Source organism: Ictidomys tridecemlineatus, chromosome X, assembly GCF_052094955.1.
Source record: "Ictidomys tridecemlineatus isolate mIctTri1 chromosome X, mIctTri1.hap1, whole genome shotgun sequence".
NCBI classification, from domain to species: Eukaryota; Metazoa; Chordata; class Mammalia; order Rodentia; family Sciuridae; genus Ictidomys; species Ictidomys tridecemlineatus.
Genome location: NC_135493.1, coordinates 58279578 through 58302253, shown reverse-complemented (window position 1 = coordinate 58302253; position 22676 = coordinate 58279578). Strand labels below are relative to the sequence as shown.

Sequence of the window (22676 nt, the reverse complement as noted above, 5' to 3'; positions counted from 1 at the left end):
TGCCTTTCCATGTAGACATTCACCTCTTCACTTTAAAATAACACCCTCTGTCAAATCATTTCTTTTCCCAGTGTGTGAAAATGGATTGTCTCAACAGGAGAACAAGTATTCCTTTGTATTCAGTCATATTTATTTTGAGAGCTTAAATCAGAGTATTTACAATGATTCTGGGACTTTTTTGTCACATATTCCTTATCTAGGAATCAAAGCAACCTAATTTTGTTCTTAATTTGTATGATTTGAATTTACACTATCCATAAGCAAACATATTGTTGTGCAGTCTCATATTGGTGTTTGGATTAAAATAAAAATATTGAATTTTGAGAAAAATCATTCAGTAGGAAATTATGTATTCTGTATGCTTTCTGCCTAGTTTTGACAAAGAGATATTTTCCATTGGTGGGTATCTTTTCAAAGTCAAATGATAAGTAGATTTCTCTCTCTTGAAACACTATCCACATATTAGCAGATAAAACTTCACAAATGCTGTTAAACTGAGTACTGTTTTTTTCACATTAATAGGATTTTAAAAATAGTATTCAAAGCTCAGCAAAGACTAGTAGTAATATTCTGAGTCCTAGACATCCGGTTGACATTTCCTCCTTCACTATGTGAAGTTGTAACTGAGATTTGCATGAAGAAAAGACTACTTACTCCCTGTCTTCTCTGTGAAATATGTTCTATGCTCAGGGTTTCTTGATGTATGGAATTTAGATCATTACTCATTGCCATAAGAGATCACGATCATACAACAACAGTCCATATAAACTGAAAATCCCTGTAAAATAAAATAAACTGGTATTAGTGTGGCAGGCAAAAACAGTTGTTCTTATTTTAGGAAGGCTCTTGGGGCCTGACCATAGTGTCCCCATTTTTCTCATTGGATATTATATTTAACCTTGATCGTTGAAACTTTTTGGTAAACATTTCCATTAATGTCCATAATAAATCAAGTAATAAATAACTTCTTGTTTCCTATATCTGGACAAAGCATGTAAGGTCAGTTTCTTTGTGTTTTGCTGTTGATTTAATTCCCTTTTTTTCTACTTTTAAATCTTTAATTGGACTTTGTTTATATAAAGATACTTGTGAAATATTAATTAAATCTCTTTCATCTTGATTTTATTTATCTGGTTTTAGATGTTATATCTTTCAATAAATATCAGTTTACAACAATTAGAAGGTAAAAACTGATGATTCAAGGGGTACAATTTTGTCTACACACTGTTTAATTTTTAGATAGTTGCTAATATGTAAAAATTGGAAGATTCTCTCTCTCTCTCTCTCTCTCTCTCTCTCTCTCTCCTCTCTCTCTATCTCTCTCTCTCTCTCTCTCTCTCTCTCTCACACACACACACACACACACACACACACATATCTCCCTGCCTTATCTTGAAAAGTGAAAAGTTCGGCCACATGGGAGGAATACCTTCCCATATGCCCTCAAGGAAAAGGACTGACTGGAGCTGAGTAGCATCTTCTTTATCCTGTTCACCACTGTACTTCCCTCTCCTATTGTACGACTGCCCAAATGACACAAAATGCTGTTTTTTATTGTACTATTATTACTATAGCTTTTCTTACAGTAAAGAGAAAAAATGAACTATTTCGTGCCAAAATAGTATATTTTAAACATTCTCACCATAAAAAGTGAGTCCATAAATATGTTAATTAGTTTGATTTAATTATTCCACAATGTATACATGTATCAAAACATCATGTTATACCCCATAACTATATACAATTAGTATTTGTCAATTAAAAATAAAATTTGTAAATGGGCAAAACAAGACTAGAGAGCACTTACTTGTGGTAGCAATGAATTTTCCTATATTTGTAATATCTGTCTGCTTCCATTATTTACATAATCAATTTAGCTCCTGTGTGCCCCATACAACCCTTCTGAGAATATGATAAGTACACACATTTTAGCATTTTGAAACAAATAAAAGCATATTTGAAGCAACATTTAATGACATGTTAGAAAAAATATTCAATAAGACACGAGAAACTTCCATTTGTCTTATTGGTGTTGGTATAGTCTTTTATGTGACCTCCTTCTGGAAGTCATAATGGAGTATTGGAAGATAATATATCTTAGATGAATTCATTTCTGTGCCAAGTTACCTCTGGCCATGATATTTTTCTATGACCCTATGAGTGATGTGGGAACAGTATTTCAATCATACCACCTCACATTAGAGATAAGATAGTGGTCTGGACAACCTTTGCCTGTTTTCAAAATGGTTTGCTTTATGCCCTTATATGAATTGTATGGCAAACATTCAACATGACTCTAAGTGCCTGAAAGCTTAGGGAATGAATTTGATGGATTTAGATTGCAGGTAACCAAATCAACTCCTGCTGCTGTCTACATTTGTAATTTTTATTTGTGAACCACAGGAAAGCATTAACTTAACTGCTAAATGTGCTCTTTGAAAATTTCAGGTATTTTATTTGTCCATACTCCCTACAGGTCCTTGCTCATATGCAGCCATTTGGTAACACTATGAAAAGAGGGGATTTTTATTCATTTGGGGTTTTTTTGTTTTAAATTGATGCATATTAATTGTTAGGTAATTATGGGGTACAGTGTGTTATTTCAAATTATGTATACAATGTATAATGATCAGATCAGAGTATCTGGCATGTCCATCACCTCAAGCATTTATAGTTTCTTTGTGATGAGAACATTCAGAGTCCTCCCTTCTATTTTCATATACACACTACAATACTGTTAACTATAGTCACCCTACTGTGCTATAGAACACCAAAACTTACTCCCCCTATCTAACTGTAATTTTGTACATGTTGACCAATCTTTTCCTATTATCCCTTCCCCACACAGCTTTTAAGTGGGCAGAATTGCAATGGATCTTGGCTTCTAATTCTCTGCTCTTAACTATTTCTATACTGTGCCTCTCCAAATTAACTATAGCATCTCACATACTCTATAGTTTATATTTTGTTTATTTTTTTATCAACACCACCATAACTTGAATTCCAGAAGGGCAAGAATTCTGTTCATGGGTTCATGGCTATAACGTAAGGCAGAGGTACAGTGTCCTATAGCCACCAAGTAAAAAACCTGGTATAAACATAAGCACTCACCTTTCTTATGTTTAATGTTTGGGTGGTGCACCTTTAGCTATCCTTTAACTTTTAGCCTATTTGGCTATAATATTTATATTTAGATCTTGTTTTGTACATTTTCATAATCTGTACTTTGGGTGGTCTATTAACATTCAATAGTCTATTATCAATAAAATTTGATTTAATACCAACATTTTATTATTTTGAATGTCTTCTTTTACATTTTTTTTGTTTTTCCTCATTGACTTCTGTGTCAAATGAGTTTATTTTAGAATTTCATTCTACTCTATAGAATGACTTTATAGATATACCATTTTGCATTTTTAAGTGGTTACATTAGGGATTGGAATGTAAATAATTAACCTGTTGCAGTATTCTTAGAGTTCATATTGTACCACCTCACATAAAATTAAAGAAGCATAATGTCATGTATTTTATTTTACCAGCCCTCTCTTTTATGCTACACAGATGGTTCTTAACTTGTGGTCTGGCTTACAATTTTTTTTTTACTTTACAATGGTTCTAAAGCAATATGCATTCTGTAGCAACTCTACTTCAAATTATTAGATCTTTTCCTGATTGTCTCACATGATGCTAGGCAGTGATAGTGAGACACAGTTCCCAGTTAGCCATGCCATGATGAAGGGAAACAATTGATACTCTACAGCAAACTGTTTTGCTAAGTTCTAATATTTCATAGGTTAGTAGATCAGATGTATTTTCACCTTAGGATATTTTTCATTTACCATAGGTTTATTGGGGCACGACCACATTGAAGTCAGGGATCATCTATCATTGCCATATTATTAAACACACATGCATTAAACCTCAAAATGTGATCATTTTTGCCTTAAACAATTTTTTTATATTTCAAGTAAATAGAGAGAAATAAAAGTGTTTTATATTTACTCACATATTTACTACTTATTATGTTTTTCATTCTTTCCTAGAGTTGATTTTATACCTGGCATCATTTCTCTTCAGCCCGAAAAATATATTTATGGATTGATAGGGTTTTATTTTCCTTTCTGTCTTTTCCTACTGTCTTCTGGCTTCTGTTGTTTCTGATAAAAATTTAGTCACCATTTGTACTGTTGCTATTCTACATACAATGGGTCATCTTGATCTGACTGCTTTCAAGATTTTTCTTTTTAACTTTAACATTCATCAGTATTTAGGTGTGCTTTCTTTATTTTGTCTTTGTCTTGCTTGGAATTTTCTTAGCTTCTGGATCTGTAAATGTATGTCTTTCACCAAATTGTGTCAATTCCCATCATAATTTTTTCAAATACATTTTATTCCCCATTGGCTCTCTTGATTTCATATGGAACTCTAGGCATTGTCCACAGGTCACTGTGACTTCTTAAATCTTTCAAATATTTTATCCCTTTTTTTCAGGTTGTATAATTTCTACTGATCTAATTTTAAGCTCACTGACTTCCCCACTGTTTTCAGTCCTCTGTGAACTTATCCAAGACTTTTTTCCTCTTGGATATGTTTTCCAGGTCTCACATTTTAATTTTTAAACTGTTCAGATTTCATATGCTTACAAAATTAAGAGTTGTTTTCATTGAAAAAGCAGCAGGATTGTTCAAAAGGAGCTTATGTTTTAGGCTTGGATTAGTATTACACAAGCTAACAGTCTTTGTCCTTGGTTTACTTTCTAATCTGTGTAACAGGGATTATAGGTTTGGCCTCCATCAGCTATGATTAGGATTAAAAGGTCTAAAATATGCCAGCATGAGGTGGGCTCTAAAATTGTTGATTTCTTACCCCTTACCCTGACCTTTCCCCCACTGTATAGTCTGTGGTTTTACAAAAGTATTTCAGGAACTTGGGGACTAGCTTAATCATGAGGCCTTTGACCGCTTGTCTTCACAGCTACTCATGAAGCAAATACAGCAAGTTAAGACTATCAATCTTTGAGCCTGGAAGCCCATGAGACTTCCAAATGGGAGACGTGGTTATTTTAGGTCAAGATTCAAAGTCCTTCTTCTGTTTCTTACAGGATGGATGATCCTGTGTGCCTCAGATGGATTATATATAAAATAAGACTAATGGCATCTTTCTGATAGTATTGTGGTCTATAATGCTAGGGAAAATTAAGAAAATCCATAGAAAGTATCTATCATACAGAAGATCTACAAAAACAACTGGCCCAGGCCTTAACCTGTCTCCTCTCTACTCCCATAAAAGAGATTCTTAACAATGTAATTCTTTGAAAATGTGTCTGGAAATCTAACCATGAGAAATGACATAAACCTGTTGTTAATGGTTTGAGTGTGACATGTTCTTCCAAAAGCTCATTTTGAGACAATGCAAGAAGGTTTAGAGGGAAAATGATTGGGTTCTGAAAGCTTTAACCCAATCAGTGAATTAATCCCCTGATAAGGATTAACTGAGTGGTAACCGAAGGCAGATACGGTGTAACTGGAGAAGGTGGGCACTGGGGGCATACCCCTGGGGTATATATTTTATATCTGATGAGTGGAGTCTCTGTCTCTGCTTCCTGATCATCATATGAGCTGCTTTCCACTGCCACACTCTTCTGCCATGATGTTCAGCCTCACCTCAAGCCCTGAGGAATGGAGCTAGCTGCATATAGACTTAGATATCTGAAACCATGAGCCTCCAATTAAATTTTTTCTCCTTTTGTCCAGTCTTTTAGTAACAGCGGCAAAAGAGATGACTCAAACACCTATTGTGTTATGAATGAAGATCAGGGCTATTTCTGAATTGTAGGGCAACTTAACCAAGGGTTGGAAGAAGAAAAGTAAATCATCTGCACTTCTGACATCATCATTGTGTCAATGGAAAAGAGATGTCTCTGAATGAAAGGTTTGAATAGTTGCAGAGAGAAGGGGGAACTCTACTCAGAACCAGCAGTGTTTTGGGCATACATGATGGAGAAGAATTTCAGCATATTCTAGTCAGACGCAGAGACAGAGGTTTGTTTAGGAAACTGGACACATATTCAAGGAAGAATGTGGACCACCTCAAGAGCAAGAGATATGTTTTTAGAGTTCATATCTCTTCTTTTAAAGTAAATTTGGTGAGGGGTGGATATGGAAAGGTATATAGGACAATGTCAGTCTGGTGATCTCAAGATGATTTCTGGTGGTGTGGTCAATCTCCAGATCCTTAGGCTGACATGGTCTTCATTATCTGGTTAATATATTGCTGCAAAGTCCCCTAAATTATTATAGGTTCCTCAAGGTTTAATGTGTTTATTGGGGAACCGATTAACAGTGCACATGCAGACTTATAGATTTACTGAGAAATTGGGAATTACAGGCCTGCAAGAGAGAATGGTTGAGGGAGTGACATGCCTGGAAAAATATACAGAACTTCTGAACTAAAATATTTTATTCCTGTCCTTCTTGTATGTCTCCTTCTACCTATTTCTTATTCCTTCTATCCTACTTCAAATTGGAGTACATGGTTGTGATCATCATCATTAGTGTAAGGTCGCAAGTTTTCCATAGACTTTTTGGCCTCTGAACTCTTACATCTGCCAGCTTCTTAGTACAGCAACAAAAGAGGTACACAATCTATGCCAATGACATTGTTTATACATATAATATATAAATGTTCATACAAATATATATATAAATCCTCACAATAATAAGCAAGAAAAAACTATTACTAAGTAAAAGCAACAATCATAATTTTTCTTCTTTCTGATAATATCTCTATTTTTGCACATTTTAAAGTATGAGTATATTTCTCAAACATAATATTAAATATATTAGAAGAGTGTCTTCTCATTTAAAAACATAAAATGTGCAGGACCATTGAGCCTATAATATTTTGGGAGAATTTAGCCCTCTCTCATTTCCAGGTATTTTGTGATAAATGATATCACTGTGTACCTTATGCTGTGGTGTTTTGAACAGTGGCTGAGACAGAAGGAAGTTAGGATGAGAGATTTGAGGAAAATTGTAGGAAAGCAATTGAAGCAATGGTTTGTCATGATATTGAGACTTCCTGGCAGAGGGTAAAGGTTAATATGCTATGAGATCATAGAGCTTATAAAAGGGAGGTACCCAATCTGGAGGTTAATGTTAAGGTCAGTAAGAGTATTGGTAATATAATGAAGAGCCAAATTCATACTGGCATTAGTCTCCCCCCTAGGAGCTTCCCTCCTGGAGTAATATTGTGCCTTTTCTTTGTTTAATCACTGTGTTGGGGAAGGAAGGCACAAAAGACTGAGGGGTAGGGGAAAAGCAGAAGAATCCAAAAATAGGAGACACAGCTTCTTCCTGCTTGAGAGCTGAGGGAATTCTGAATGCCTACTGTGTGCTTGGTAATGTAGCTACATCCCTGCCAGTACTGTCAGACTTACCCTCTATATTCTTGTGATGTAAGAAAATTATCACATCTATTTCCTAGGTGATGAGATTGGGACACAAATTGATGGATTATCTTTTTTTTTTTTTTTTGGATCACACTGTCACTAAGTGGATAAACAGAGATGAACACCAATGTCCTTCTGATTTTCAGTTCTGTTTCTACTAGGACACCATGGAATCTCAAATGTAAATCCCATGCTTACCAATCAGGTGATATAAAAACATTAATTTACTATACAAGGTAATAGATATGCTTTATATCTATAATCTGGTCATACTTTTCTCTCATTAATTGACTGAACATCTTGGATGGTTTGTTGGACCTCTCTGAACTCCAGTTAAATTGCATGTGAAATACCTGGATTTGTGGTGGATCTTTAAGTTCTTTTTGACCTTTTTAAGTGAGCATTATGTTTCACTGTCTCCTCCTGTTGGAACTGAAATGCAGATACTCAAGTACATCAGGCATAGACTTTTTGTAAACTAAATCTTAACTAATGAAGATGTGATGAGAGGTCTGGTTGAAGTGGGTTTCCAAGACTTGGATTTGATTAATTGCACAGAAGACATATAATCTCTCTCTCTCTCTCTCTCTCTCTCTCTCTCTCTCTCTCTCTCTCTCTCTCTCTCTGTCTCTCTCTCTTTCTCTCTTTCTCTTTTCCCAATGAGAGTGTCAAGCATAAGGAGGAGAAGACTTGGATGTGTGAAATGTGTGACATGCATGTGGCTCCATCAAAAGAGTCAGCTATCTGAACAACCATAAACACACCTCCTTTACCAAGCATAAAATCCCTTGCCTCTCATGATCATCTTTCCATCTGTATGACTATATGTCTGTAGGGAAGGTATAAACTGAATATTTTAGTGTGGTAAAAGGAGCATTAGTTTCAGCAAATGTAGAACAGTCAGCCTGTACTTTGCATTCTTTCAATTCCTTTAATTATTAGGAGATTTGAGGGCTGGGGTTGTGGCTCAGCAGCAGAGTGCTTGCCTAGCACATGTGAGGCCCTGGGTTTGATCCTCAGCACCACATAAAAATAAGTAAATAAAATAAAGATATTGTGTCCAACTACAACTAAAAAATAAATATTTAAAAAAATGTTAGGAGGTTTGAGAAACTATTCACACCTTTGATTCCCTCACCATTTTACCACCTGGTTGAATATTAAAGACACAGGTTTTCATGAGCATGAGACTGAAGAAACAGATAACTCAGTTTACAATTACTGAGTGCTCACATTGTGCTAGGTATTGTTAAAGATCAGGAGAAACAGTGGTAAAAAAACTGACAAAAATTTGTACCATCTTAAAATTTATATTATACAGGAAAATTTAAACATTGAAGAATTACCAATAAAGATTCATTGGGTCCAATAAATGGCAGTTACTGTTCTAAGTGTAGCAGATATTTTGGTAAACAAGCATGAAGAACCCAAGCATGATGGACCAAAGCATTCCTTGTATTGAAATATTCAGTAATCAAAATGAATAAACTCATGTGCTTGTTTTTAAAAGTACATTTTTATGACAGTATATAGAGCTATAATTCACAAAGTGTATAATTCACCTCTTTGAAGTGTACAATGCAATCTATATGATAATATTTTCAATATTTATTCATATTGTATCATGTATCACTGTTTTTTTATTCAATAATATTCTAATGTGTAGATATATCACTGTGTATATTCACCAATTGTTATGGTTTAGACATTAGGTGTCCTCAAAAGCTCATGTGTAAGACAATGCAAGAAAGTTTAGAGGAAAAATGATTGGGTTTGGAGAGTCTTAACCCAATCAGTGAATTAATCCCCTGATGGAATTAACTGAGTGGTAACTGAAGGCAGGTAGAGTATGGCTGGAGGAGGTGGGCTTTGGGGTGTGGTTTTATGGTATATATTTTGTGTCTGGTGAATGGAATCTTACTTTTTTTTTCTTTCTTTCATCATCATCTCCTCCTCCTCCTCCTCCTCCTCCTCCTCCTCCTCCTCCTCCTCCTCCTCCTCCTCCTCCTCCTCCTCTCCTTTCTGATCATCAGTGAGTCACTTCCCTCTGACTCACCTTGAGACCTGAAAAGTGGAGCCCACTGTCTATTGAGACTCTGAAACTGTGAGCCCCCAAATAAACTTTTTCTCCTCTAAAATTGTTCTTTTTAGGTATTTTGGTTGCAGAAGTGAAAAAGATAACTAGAACACCTTTTGATCAGCATAGGATTGTTTCCATCTTTGTTTATTATGAATGTTGCCATAAATATTCATGTACAAGCTTTTAGTTGAACAAATTTTTTTAAACTCTCTGTGTATATACCTAAGAGTGTGATTGAAGACCATGTGTTCATTTTTAAATGAAGCAGATATTACCTGTGCAAAAATTATAAGCCAAGCAAAGACAGACACATACTTCATGATCTCACTCATTCATGGAATCTAAAAAATCTGATCTCATAAGATTACAATCATGTTTAGTAGAGGTTGTGGAGGGGAAGGGAAAGGATGATGAAGAGAAATTGGTCAATGGGTAAAAAATTATGCTTTTATAGGAGGATAAATTATGATGTCCTATAAAACAGTAGGGTCACTAGAGTTAACAATATAGCAGCCTGTGTTTCAAAATAACTAAGAGAGGGTTCTTACTGTTCTTGCCACAAAGAAATGATAAATGAGGTGGTGGATATACTAAATACCATGATTTGATTATTACATGAAATGTTGAAGTATCAAAATATCACAGTATACATATTATTATCATGTGACATTAAAAACAAAATAAAACCTTTAAAAACCAAGATAAAATAAAAACATAACTGACCTTATTATGGAAGCTACTTAAACCTCTCAGTGTCTCCCTTTGCTCATCTCACAGATGAAAAATTGATGATGATGATGATGATGATGATGATACCTCCTCTCCCTAAATTTTGATATGAGAAATAAATGTGTTAATGGATATGAAACACTGAGAAAAATGATTGGCTAAGAGTGAGAATTACCTAAGTTTATACTATCATTTTTTATTTTAGAAATATTAAAGCTGGGAGGAAGGACGAGGAATGCCTGGAGGTATGTGAACTTTCCAAGCAGTGTAGGAATTGAAGTTCTCACTGATGAAGGTGACACTTGAGCAAAAACCTATTTCTATACAGAGGATTCTTGAATTTTACAGCAGAGACCAGCACCAGGGAAATGGCTCACTGAAAGTTCTATGATCAGTGATAGATCTGGTATTTGGGGCCTACATATCTTGATGCCAGCCTTCTGGCTAGTAGATACATGACTGTCATTTCTTTCTCAGACTTAATGGGAAATTGCTTCTTTAATGTGCAACTAGAAGTTGAAATCACAGAGGCAGAAAAACCACATAGAATAAAAAGTTCCAAGGATGAATTCTCTCTCACTGAGGATTTTAACATTTCATTCTAATTACATAATACTCTTCTTTACATTAGCTTCTAAATTTCTCCTTCTTAACACTCTCAAAAACATCTTTATTTTCCAATTTTAATTTTAATTAAAATTAATCAGTTAATTAATTTTAGTTCTAAAATCCACTACATCACACACTTTAAAGACAAAATCCTTTACTTATGTACATTATCAGTGGAGTTACAATTTTTTAACAGTGATCATAAGTGGTAAATACATATTGATTGGTTCCAAAACTTTTACAGTGAGTTATATTATGAATTTAAAATATAAATATTAAGGGTAAGTTAAAAGAGACTTTATGTATCCAAAAAGAACCAGAAAACATGACTTTAAGGAAACATGAATTGTGGGGGAAAATCCCAGTATAATATACAGATGGATATTTAACATTCCTATTATGTCTAAATACCTAAAACTCTTTATTAGAAGTCTACAAAGAAACAATTCAAATAATTTTGTATTGCAAACATATAAAGACTAAAGAACAAGCAATTATAATGAATAGAAATAAAAAGTGATATTAAAAGAACAGAATATACACATATATGCAGTATTCTGCATGTACAGTGATCAACATTTTAAAGAACAATATATAAGTTTATGTGAATTTAAACTACATATTTCTATACACATAGAAATAAAGCTAGAAAATATAAACTAAATTATTAAGAATGAATACCTTACTATGTAATAAGATGAAAAATAAAAAGATTTTCTCCAATAAATGAATATATCTACACTGTATTTATTTGGTTAATAAGTACAATAATTTTGAAATCAGAAAAAATAAAACATAAAACATTGTAACAGGCACAATCCCAGTAGCTCAGGAGGCTGAGGCAGGAGGATTGCAAGTTCAAAGCCATCCTCAGCAAAAGCAAGGTGCTAAGCAACTCAGTGAGACCTTGTCTCTAAATAAAATACAAAATAGGGCTGGGGATGTGGCTCAGTGGTCAAGTACCCCTGAGTTCAATCTCCAGTACCAACAAAACAAAACAAAACTTTATAACATTGTATCATTGCTAACTGGAATTTGATCACAAAAATAATTTTGTCAAGATTTTCTGGACATGAATATATATGAATAAATACACATATTTTAATACATATACACACAAATAATTTTTAAATAAAACTTTTTCGACACTAGAAATTAAACCCAGGGGTGCTTATATCCTCTGAGTTATATCCTCAGCACTTTTTCATTTTTTTTATTTAGAAACAGGGTTTTGCTAAGTTGCTTAGTTAGGGCCTCACTAAGATGCTGAGGCTAGCCTTGAACTTGCAATCCTCCTGACTCGGCCTCTTGAGTCACTAGGATTACAGGTATGTGCAACCATGCTTAGCACACACACAAATAATTTTTTAAGAAAATACAGCTTTTTCCACATTGTAAATTGCTATTTAAGTAATGCATCCTGAATAATTGTGCATTTTTGGCAGATTTGGTTTAGGGACTATAGGTTTCTATGTTAATGACATTTTTCTGTTAATGACATTGAAAAACAAAATACAATTTTCAATGCATATCTATATGCAGGCATTATCTCTCTCTCTCTCTCTCTCTCTCTCTCTCTCTCTCTATATATATATATATATATATATATATATATATACACACACACACACACACACACACGTATACACACACGCACTCACAATCACTCTCACATACTCAGACACACATACAGAGCTTTCTTTTTATCATGGATGATGCCAAATAAAACTTTATACCACATATTTTAATGTGATTTAACATCCATAGGCTCTATCTGAGTCACTCCACTTGCCACATAATCTTCCAGAAACTTTCTCCTTATTTGGAAGTGGACTCCTTCCCATTTCCATTTTTTTCCAGTGAAAAATATTATTTGGTAAAGTGAAACAAATATCTAAGAGATATTTTATACATTCATGAGTGTATAAAACAAAATTATGATAAAATTTATTTGTTCAGCATCTTTTTTCTTTTCTGTAATTCCACAAATATAAATCATAGTAATAATGGTAACATGATCCAGGCTGATGGATATTAGAGGCCTGAGGCCAGAACTAAGAAAAAAGAAAGAATTCAAACACTTTCTCCAATTGTCCTATTAAGTTTCACATAGTTTTCTAGACATGCCAAACTGCCTGGTAGTGGATTTCCATACAGGATTTCCCCAGGGATGAACTAGGTCAATAGAGCATTTCCTGTCTGCAAATCTGAATAGAATTTGGGCATAGTTCCTCTTTCTACCCTTTGCCTGGCTGATGCATTCTTTTCCTTGGAGTCTCAGTTTAACCATCCATTTCTGTGGGAAACCTCTACAACACACTCAAATGTCTTGATGAATTTAATCTTCTAATAAGCCACCGACTTCTCTATTTTCAGGTACATATTTTCATTTAAAAGGGGTCCAGTGAATTTAAGTTCATAATTTCTCATGGCTGTGGTTTCAGAGAGTGGAAGTCTCTGGAACTTTTAAGTATCTGATGACTGGCTCCAGAATTTGCCTTTTCCACTTTAGAGAGGAATGCCTGGGACATAGGTCAGATGTGCAATAGAATTCCAGAGATGTTCCATAGAGAACAGCTGGTGTATACTTCAGAGAAGCTGTCAAAACTACAGAGGACTGTGGATTAATGCTTCCTCCTCTGAAAGATTCCATGAGAGATTAAAATGACAGCCACTTTTTTATAGCAGACATGGTTTTGCATAAGAAAGTTCATGTGCACTTCCTAGAGATGCAATCATAGAACTGAAAGTTTTTAAAAGATTTATTTTGTGGAATTCTCTTTTAAATATAATTCTAAAATATTTACATTAATTTTGAAAGAAGGAAAAATTTTAAAATCAATAAAAGTTTTAACTCCTCCTTAGATATTCTCATTTTGTACATAATTTAACTCTCACTTATCTTTGAAACTACACAATATTTAATCCCTTTGACATAGCTGCAAGGTCAAAATGATGTTTCTCTGTTTACAGTCCTAGGCATGACTGATAACAAAACATCTGTGTGACTTTGGCTGGCTATTTTTATCAAATTCCAATAATAACCCTATAAGGGAGGGAATCCTCACTCACTAAATGCAGAACCAGAGGTTCAAAGCATATATGAGTTTCTTATTACCATGCATCATATGCCCAGCCATTGGTAGAGTCAAGATCGAAACCTGATTCTTTCTTGCTCCAAAGCTCTTAATCTTCCCCCTGTTTCCTTGATTATGGGCTACACTTTTATCATTTTTGTTTCTGAATATAACGGGAATTCACCCTCAACTTAAACAGTATGGAAATACAATCATAGATACAGGAGAAAATATAAATAAGCAGCTCACTCACAACAGAATCACAAACAGTTTTGGGGGGTTTCCTTTTTTTTTCTTTTTGTCAATTTTTTTCTTTTTTTAGTTGTCAATAGACCTTTATTTTATTTATTTATTTTCATGTGGTGCTGAGAATCGAATCCAGAGCCTCAAACATACTAGGCAAGCACTCTACCACTGAGCCACAACCCCAGCTCTTGAAGTTCCCTTTCTGATGCTTGAAAACTACTTTCAATTTAATGATCATTTAGGAAAACTCTGAATTTATTTCTGCAGCTGTAAACCATATTTTAAAAAGTATTAATTTTGCTGGGTGCAGTGACACATGCCTGTAATCTCAGTGGCTTGAAAGACTGAGTCAGGAAGATCACAAGTTCAAATATATATATATATAAAATTTTAATACAGAAGGAAAAGTATATATAATTTGCTTTGAAAGTGAACCATTGCAGGAAAGTTAGTAAAACATTATCAGACACATTCAAAGAACATAATTCCTTTCTCTCACAAAATTAAAGATTTTTATTTTAAATGAAAATGCAATTAGAGTCTGCATATCCATGTATTTGGTTATAGGTAATGCAAATTCTAGGCTAAAGAAATTGAGGCCAAAACTCATGATCAATCTGAAAAATAAAACTTTTAATTTAATTTGGTGATGCATGAAGATATGGTTAAAATACATCCATTACACTCTCAAAATAGCTGGACACAAAGCAACCTTTTTTTAAGAGAGAGAGAGAGAGAGAGATAATGTTTTAATATTTATTTTTTAGTTTTTCGGCAGACACAATATCTTTTCGGCAGACACAACATCTTTGTTTGAACGTGGTGCTGAGGATCGAACCCGGGCTGCACACATGCCAGGCGAGCCGCTACCGCTTGAGCCACATCCCCAGCCCCAACAAAGCAATCTTTTGATGAATACAAAGTACTACTTTAAATCGCAGAGAAATTGATAAGTATGTTAGATAGAGAACCTGTTAATTGGCTTGATTTAGCCATTCTACAATGTATATACACTTCAAAACAATTTTGTAATATATAAAACTCTTGTCAATAAAATGCAGAAAGTGTCCATAATAATAGGGAAATTTACTTTATATTAGAAAATACAATACATTTATTCCTTAATATATTGAGATGAAATAAAGCATGAGAAAAAAAATGTTGAAAACTTCATTCATGGCAAGCTTTCCCCTGAAGAAAACCCTAGGGGTGTTTATAAACAAACATCCACATCTCACTTTTTCAAAACTTAACGTTCTCAGCCTTAACTTTCTGCCAGTCTAGGATCTATCTGCTTTATCAATTCCTTACATAAAAACTGCCCCTAGATGAATTGAATTCCTTCCCCTGTGCTGGCCTCACTAGTAAAGAAGCATTAAATCTTAGTGTTCAGGAGTAGATAACGAGGAGTATAGCATCTGGGTTTCAACTCTTGTTCCATTACCTTCAAGCACAATGTTGTCCATGTTTCCTTGCCATGACCACATATGTGCAAAAATATGTAGGGTCTTTGCCTCTATAATTGGTCTGGTTGTCCTTATTGGCTCCAGTTACACCTGGATTTACCTAGTTCAGCATTTTCTGGGTGTCCTATTAAGAATACTAACAATCTCTTAGGTTTGCTTTGCCCTCCACTTAATCATTCTCCATCATAAAGTGGCCTGGTATTCACAAGTGGATAGTGGTATTCTGCTGTTGAACATAGACCATCTCAGAACACCAACATTAGACGACGTCATTCTGTGACTTTGATAAAGTGAAACAAAAAACAAGACGAATATAAAAAGCACAAAAATCGCTAAATATCTTTTGGTCAATTAGGGTGGCTATTTCTTCAATACTGATAATAATATTATTATAATATCATTAACCTTGTTCTATTTTCTTCTTCCAGATAAAATGCATTAAGATGCCCAATCACAGAATTATTCCAATTTTCTGAAAGCACCTGGTCTTGACCAATAACCCATTTCCTTATATTTTCCAAAATCTCAATACAAACCCAAATATTAAGTAATTTTGAACACTGTCTCACTGGGACCCTCCATTAAGCTCCACGGTATGCATTTTTCCTCAATGAAAATCCCAAATTTGTTGGCTATAGGTGTGTGTTCCTGGTGAACTTTTGGCTAAAAAACACAGCAGGATTTTCCTAAACTGGTTCATCACTAATTCATGATGGCAATGCAGTTTTTCTAAGCCCAGTCACTCCCTGTTTCCAACAGCTCTATACTGACCAATTATCTGCAAGGTACAAAGTCACCACAATGACAGTACAAATGTGGGTAGATGGTCTGTGAAATAGTATAGTGTGGTATGGAGTGTGGGGTGAGAGAACTGATTAGTGTAGGAGTCAGCAAATGGAAGCTGTGGCCAGCAAGGTCCATCTACAGCTTCTCTGTTTATTTCCCTGTGTCCTTAAGCAGTCTACTTAGGGATAAGGTAAGAAGGATGCTGAGACTACAGAATTCACATGAGCTTAGATCTAATAGTGGTATTATTTTCCATATGTCACTTCCCTTCCTGTCCATCACGTACAAAAGCATCAAGTTCATGGACACCTCCAAAAAAGTGCACCTCTTACAAAGGTTACATGTGAGGGTAGGTAGTGGACTTCTGCCCATGACCCATCAGGGCCCAGCAGCCTCTGTGGGGAAGGGGACCCAGGAGTGCCTACAGGAACACCAGGGACAGTGGCCCTGATGATGCTCTTTTCCAGAACTCACTCCAATTGTGTGCCTCTCCTCAGAATACCCTTGGGTCCTGCTTATTACTCTTCACTCCTAACTCTTTGTTACAAAATCTGTTTCTGAACTGATCCCCATACTCCTGGGACGCTGCCCATAGCTCCAACCCTCAGTTCTATGCTTAACTGCTGATTATCATTGTAATCATGAATCCCATTCCTCCTACTTTGCTTCTCAGAAGGCTTAGCATTATTCCCCTTAGTGATCATAAACCTCACAACAAAGAAAAGCCTAGGGCCAGATAACTTCATTAGTGAACTGTACCAAATACTTAAAGAAGAATCAACACCAATCCTTATCAAGATCTTCCAAAAACTTGATTAGAAGGGAACACTTGCTAATTCATTCCATAAGACAAATATTAATCATATAACACAACAAAACTGTAGCCATGAAAAACTTGGAAGACAATATATTTATTTCACACATAAGGTTAACTCCATTTGAGAGAATACAAATCTCATTAAAAGTAAGAGTAATCAGGGCTGGGGCTGTAGCTCAGTGGTAGAGTCCCTGCCTCACATGTCTAAGGCACTGTATTCCATCCTCAGCACCACATAAAAAAATAAATAAAGATATTGTGTTCATTCACAACTAAAAAAAATTTTTTTAAAGTAAGAGAAATGCCAAATGTAATCATCAATATCTTCCCAGCCACAGTATGGCAACTATGAAGTACAAAAATACATTGTATATTTTTTAAAAGCAGGAAGGAAAGGAGTTTGAATATTTTTTACCATAAATAAATGGTAAATGTTTGAAGAGATATGTTTACCCTGATTTGAACATCACCCAATGTATTAATGTATCAAAACCTCACATGTATACCATTAATATGTACAAATTTTATGTCAACTAAAAATAATTAAAATGGGGATTAGTATAAAATCTATTCAACCATAATGACTACAGAAATGCAAATGCAAGTTTTGACATAATATAAAAAATAAATTTTGGAAGTATAAATTCTGGGGCAGAAAATAAATTATTATCCTGTATTTTTAAATTGTACTCTAAGACAGTGCTGGAGGGAATTCAAAATGATATGACTTTGGAAAACAATTAGGCAGTTTTTATAAACTTGAGTATAAACTTAGCATACAATCCTGGGTATTTACTCAAAAGATAACAAACATGAGTCCACACAAAAACTTATACTGTTTTTGAATATTTGCAGTGCCATAATTCATAATATACAAAACGCAGAGAAACTAAAATGACCATCAATTGATGAATAGATAATCAGCATATGATCTATCTGTAAAATAAAATATTCATATTTCAGAAAAAATGAAAAATTGATATATGCTATACTGTGGATGAACCTCAAAACATTATGCTAAGTGAAAAACAGACAAAAGATTAAAAAAGAATATTTATTGTATGACTCCATTTATATTGACATTGGGGGAATTTAAAATTATAGGACCAAAAAAAATCAGATCAGAGGTTGCCAGGGACTGATGGGTGTGGGGAGGAAATTTACTCTAAAGAACAAGACTGAAATTTGCCAATGATAGAAATGTTTTTGACTGTGCTATGGTAGTGGATGCCAATTGTATTCATTTTCCAACTTATAGACCTGAACACTTGAAAACAATCGGATTGGCTATTGGTAAAGCATATGACAAAAATCTGAGTTGGGGAACAAAAGGACCACATTTAAGACCAGTGCAGAATTGATGACGCTGGTGGAACACTCAGAGAAGAATACTTATCAGAAGCCACAAGAAACATTTAAAAATAGCTATTACAGCAACTGTTCACATTTGTTATTTCCTTTTCCCTCTGTGCAACCTTTTTTGTTTTAAAATAAAAGGAGTATATTGTAAAAGAAATTCTTAAATTCAAGACTAAAATGAGTAAGTTAATGCATACTTTTTGAAGGAATAGAATTAAACTAAGGAGTTAAGGGGGGGACCTTAAACAGTGCAAAAGATGTTAGGAAAGTAGGGGGAAAAGAGGATCAAAGGTAGGAAAAAAAAGACACAAAATAAAATGACAGAGAGAAATACAGATATATATGAAAGCATACTAAATATACACTAATCCATTTAGTTTTTTCTTGATGTGATTTTCAAGAAAGCCAGCTAATATACCATGAAACAGAAAGGAAAAAGTATTTCCAAATATGTGGAGTTGATAAGATTAAAACTGAAATAAGATAGCATAGAAATGTTGGAAGTAATGGGCCTGGAAAAAAAGATATACTAGGCAAATACAGAACAACAGAAACCTAGTGCAACTATATTATTATCAGAAAAAATAGCCTTTACAGCAAAAAGCATTATTAAAGATAATGAGGGTCAGTATAAAATGATGAAAGGTATAATTCTCCAGAAAAGTATCTCAGTTATATGCTTTTATGCCTCCTAATAACACAGTTTCAAATCCTACAGAGCAAAAATTGACGAATTACAAAGAGAAATTGACAAATCTACCATTACAGTGAGAGTTCTTAACATTCCTCTCTCCGTAATTGATAGATCAAGCAGGCAAAAAATCAGTACAGATATAGAAGATTTGAAAAACAAAATTAACAAGCTTGATCTAATGGACATAGAAGTCTACACCAACAATTAGAGAAATCAATTGCTACTCAAGCATTTTGTAAATGGAACAGTTATAAAAATTGACATTATACTCGCCCATAAAACAAGTATCAAAAATGTACATGCTGATTCTAAAGTATGGTGTCAGCCTTCCATACTTGTGGGTTCTGTATATGTGTATATAACTTGCAGATTGAAATATTTAAACTAAATTTCATCTTTACTGAACAAGTGTAGACTTGTTTCTTGTCATTATTCCCTAAGCAGTACAGTATATCAACTATTTACATTGTATTATTAAAGTATAAAGATTATTTAAAGTATTCAGGAGGATGTGTGTAGGTTATATGCAAATGCTCAGCCATCTTTTTTTTAACTTTTTTTTTATTAGTTGCTCAAGACAATACAATGTAAGAAGGAAGAGCTCAGCCATCTTATATATAGGTCTTGAGCATCCACAGATTAGGGTATCCAAAGAGTAACTGGAACTAATTCTTTTGGTAAATACCAAAAGATGACTGTATTTAAAGGAACAGAAGTTCCAGGAGCAGCCAAAATCATATTGAATCCCAACACAAGTTAGGGAGACTTTCACTACAGGACATCAAGACCTACTACAGGACATCAAGACCTAGAAGCTATAGTACCTAAGAAATTGTTGTATAGGCACAGGGACAAATAGATTTACCAGATAAAATACAGGAAGCCAGTTAAATTGGAATTTCAGATAAACAACAGGCATGTATTTATGTGCTAAATCTGGCCACTCTATAAATAAACAATCTAGTGGAAACTAAGAGACAGCCTAAAAACAGAACCATATGCCTATGGACCCTCAACATATCACATATCAGGTCAGTAGGTAAAGCGGGGTTATTCAGTGTGTAGTATTAGGACTATTGTTTATATGTAAAAACTAAGCAAAATCACATGTGTTGTCTCACACCAATTAAAATTTGGTTGCAGGTGGATAAAAGATATAAATGTGAAAAATGAACTTGAAACTTTTAGAAGTAAATATAGAAATTAACTTTCTGACCTTGGGGTAGGAAAACTTTCTAAAATGAGACACAAAAAATACAAACCATAAAAAATGATTGAGAATTAAACTATAATAAAATATAAATCTTTGGTGTATCAAAACATTCAGTTAAAAATACATAAAACAGCAAACCTAAACAAGAAAAATACATTTGCAACAAATACAGTGGACAAAGGATTAATATCAAGAATTCATGAAGAATATGTAATATATTACACGAATCAATAAGAAAAAGATACCATCCAGTCTATGGAAGGCTCTAGAAAATTCAAATATCTTCACTGCTTCTGAATTTAAGGTGACTGTTTATCACATAAGTCTGATCAGGAATGGACTCCAAGAAGTCCTTTAGTCTGAAGAAGTGTGGAATGCAGAACTCTTTTCTCTGAGTAGCTGCTGTGAGTGGGAAAAAATGCCTTCACATGGGCCAGGGAAACATAAGTCTCCACTTCACTTTTGTAAGCAGGAAATACTTTTGCAAGGTAGAGTATAAAAAGAGTCTGAATTAGTCAAATGATTTTACGTGCAGGCTTGCCAAAGCAGACATATAGAATCACACAACAGGGTCTTGACAAGCAATGAATACTTTGAGATTTTAACTTCATAGTTTTTATTTTTTGAGTTATTAAAGACACATATAGCAAATAATGTGATGGTTTTATAGCTCATACAATATAAATATAAAATGATCTTATCATGTATTTCAGAACTTTCCCATTTATCTTTTCCTTCTAACATTCATCTCTGTCCCCCTTTAAGAAGGTACATTTTGTGAGGTATCTCACTTTAACACATTTAACCATTAGGACCCTATATATTTAGTGGATAAACATACAAACATAATGCTGTATATCCAGGCATATTAAGAAATTTAGATTTCATTTAAAAACAAAAATAATTCATCACATATGAATGTGAATTCTGTAGGGTAGCACATAGCAGTCTAGAATGATTAGGAGCATAGGAAGACTTTTATAAATTTTACTTTAAACATGTCTGTATTGTTGAAAATTAACAAGACAAGTACTGTTTTATTATTGAAATATGGATATAAAAGGAAATGAAAATCAAAATTCTAAAGTTAGAGTTTTATCCTTTTGAAAATGGTCTTGTTTATATCTTCCCTCCGCTTTTTTTTTCCAACCAGAATTTTAAAGCCCAACCAAAATCATTTATTTTCTACTTTTTTGTAAACTTCCCATGTCTTTTATAAACATGCCCTTTACAAGGTTTTGCTTGGGTTGTTTCCAACATCCTGGCACTTTTGATTTACTTCTATATGTATGTGTTCTGCATTAAGAGAACTCCATATATGGCAATGTGGAGCCTATTAAGGGGTAAATCCTTTACATAGCAATGCTACCAGAGGCATCATTCAAAAAGAACACCCTCCACCACCCTACTTCATTACAACCAACCCTGGCCCTGAACAGAACATATTCAGGGAATCTTTTAAAATTGTTCTGTTAATAAAATAGGAGGAAGAGAGAGTAACAGAAAGCTGAGTGTCAGGCAAGTGAGGATTTTAGATAATAAAATATGAATGGCTTCAATTGATTCTGGTGTAAGAGTCCATTTCTTAATACTTTGAGCTCAGGAAAATGTGGCACATAGACATGTAGTGACTTTTCCAAGTTCACACAACCACTATTCAGGAGGGAAAATCAGCAACTAGCTAACCGAAAAGAAGATAAATATTTCTATTGTACCACACAAAAGGACAATGGGAGAAAGGAACAATGATTTGTACAAGTCTAACTTATTATTTAGATTTTGTATTATGGCAAAACCATGGGAGTTTGATATCAGAAAGAAATATATTCCTTCAATCTCAACTTTTTTATGTGATGGATACCTTATGCTATGGAAGCTATTATTTATCACCATACACAATCTATTTCACAGATTCGAAAGCACTTTGTTTTCACTTTTTAATACCTCAGTCATTGGTGTGTTACCATTAAAATAATTTTATTAAAATAGCAAGAGTTTTTAAAAATTTTTTTAGTTATACATGGACACAATATCTTTATTTTGTTTGTTTATTTTTATGTGATGCTAAGGATCAAACCCAGTACCTCACATATGCAAGGCAAGCTCTCTGTCACTGAACCACAACCCCAGCCCAAAATAGCAAGAGTATT

General features: G+C 34.1%; 1 protein-coding gene across 20 annotated transcripts in view; it reads left to right on the top strand.

Annotated features, from left to right (window-relative positions):
- The window catches only part of LOC101973495 (nuclear RNA export factor 2), a 125401-nt gene that overhangs the window by 93794 nt on the left and 8931 nt on the right, over window positions 1-22676 (top strand). For 11 of the 20 annotated variants that reach the window (XM_078034514.1, XM_078034524.1, XM_078034520.1 and 8 more), the window contains one exon: window positions 14959-15316. The exons of 3 other annotated variants lie outside the window; for them this stretch is intronic. In XM_078034514.1, the coding sequence (XP_077890640.1) occupies window positions 14959-15141 (183 nt within the window). In that variant the 3' untranslated portion in view covers window positions 15142-15316. Of the gene's footprint in view, window positions 1-10464; window positions 10505-14958; window positions 15317-18518; window positions 18777-22676 lie in introns of those variants that run through there. 6 more of the 20 variants (XR_013431766.1, XR_013431769.1, XM_078034525.1 and 3 more) reach the window with 4 other exon arrangements.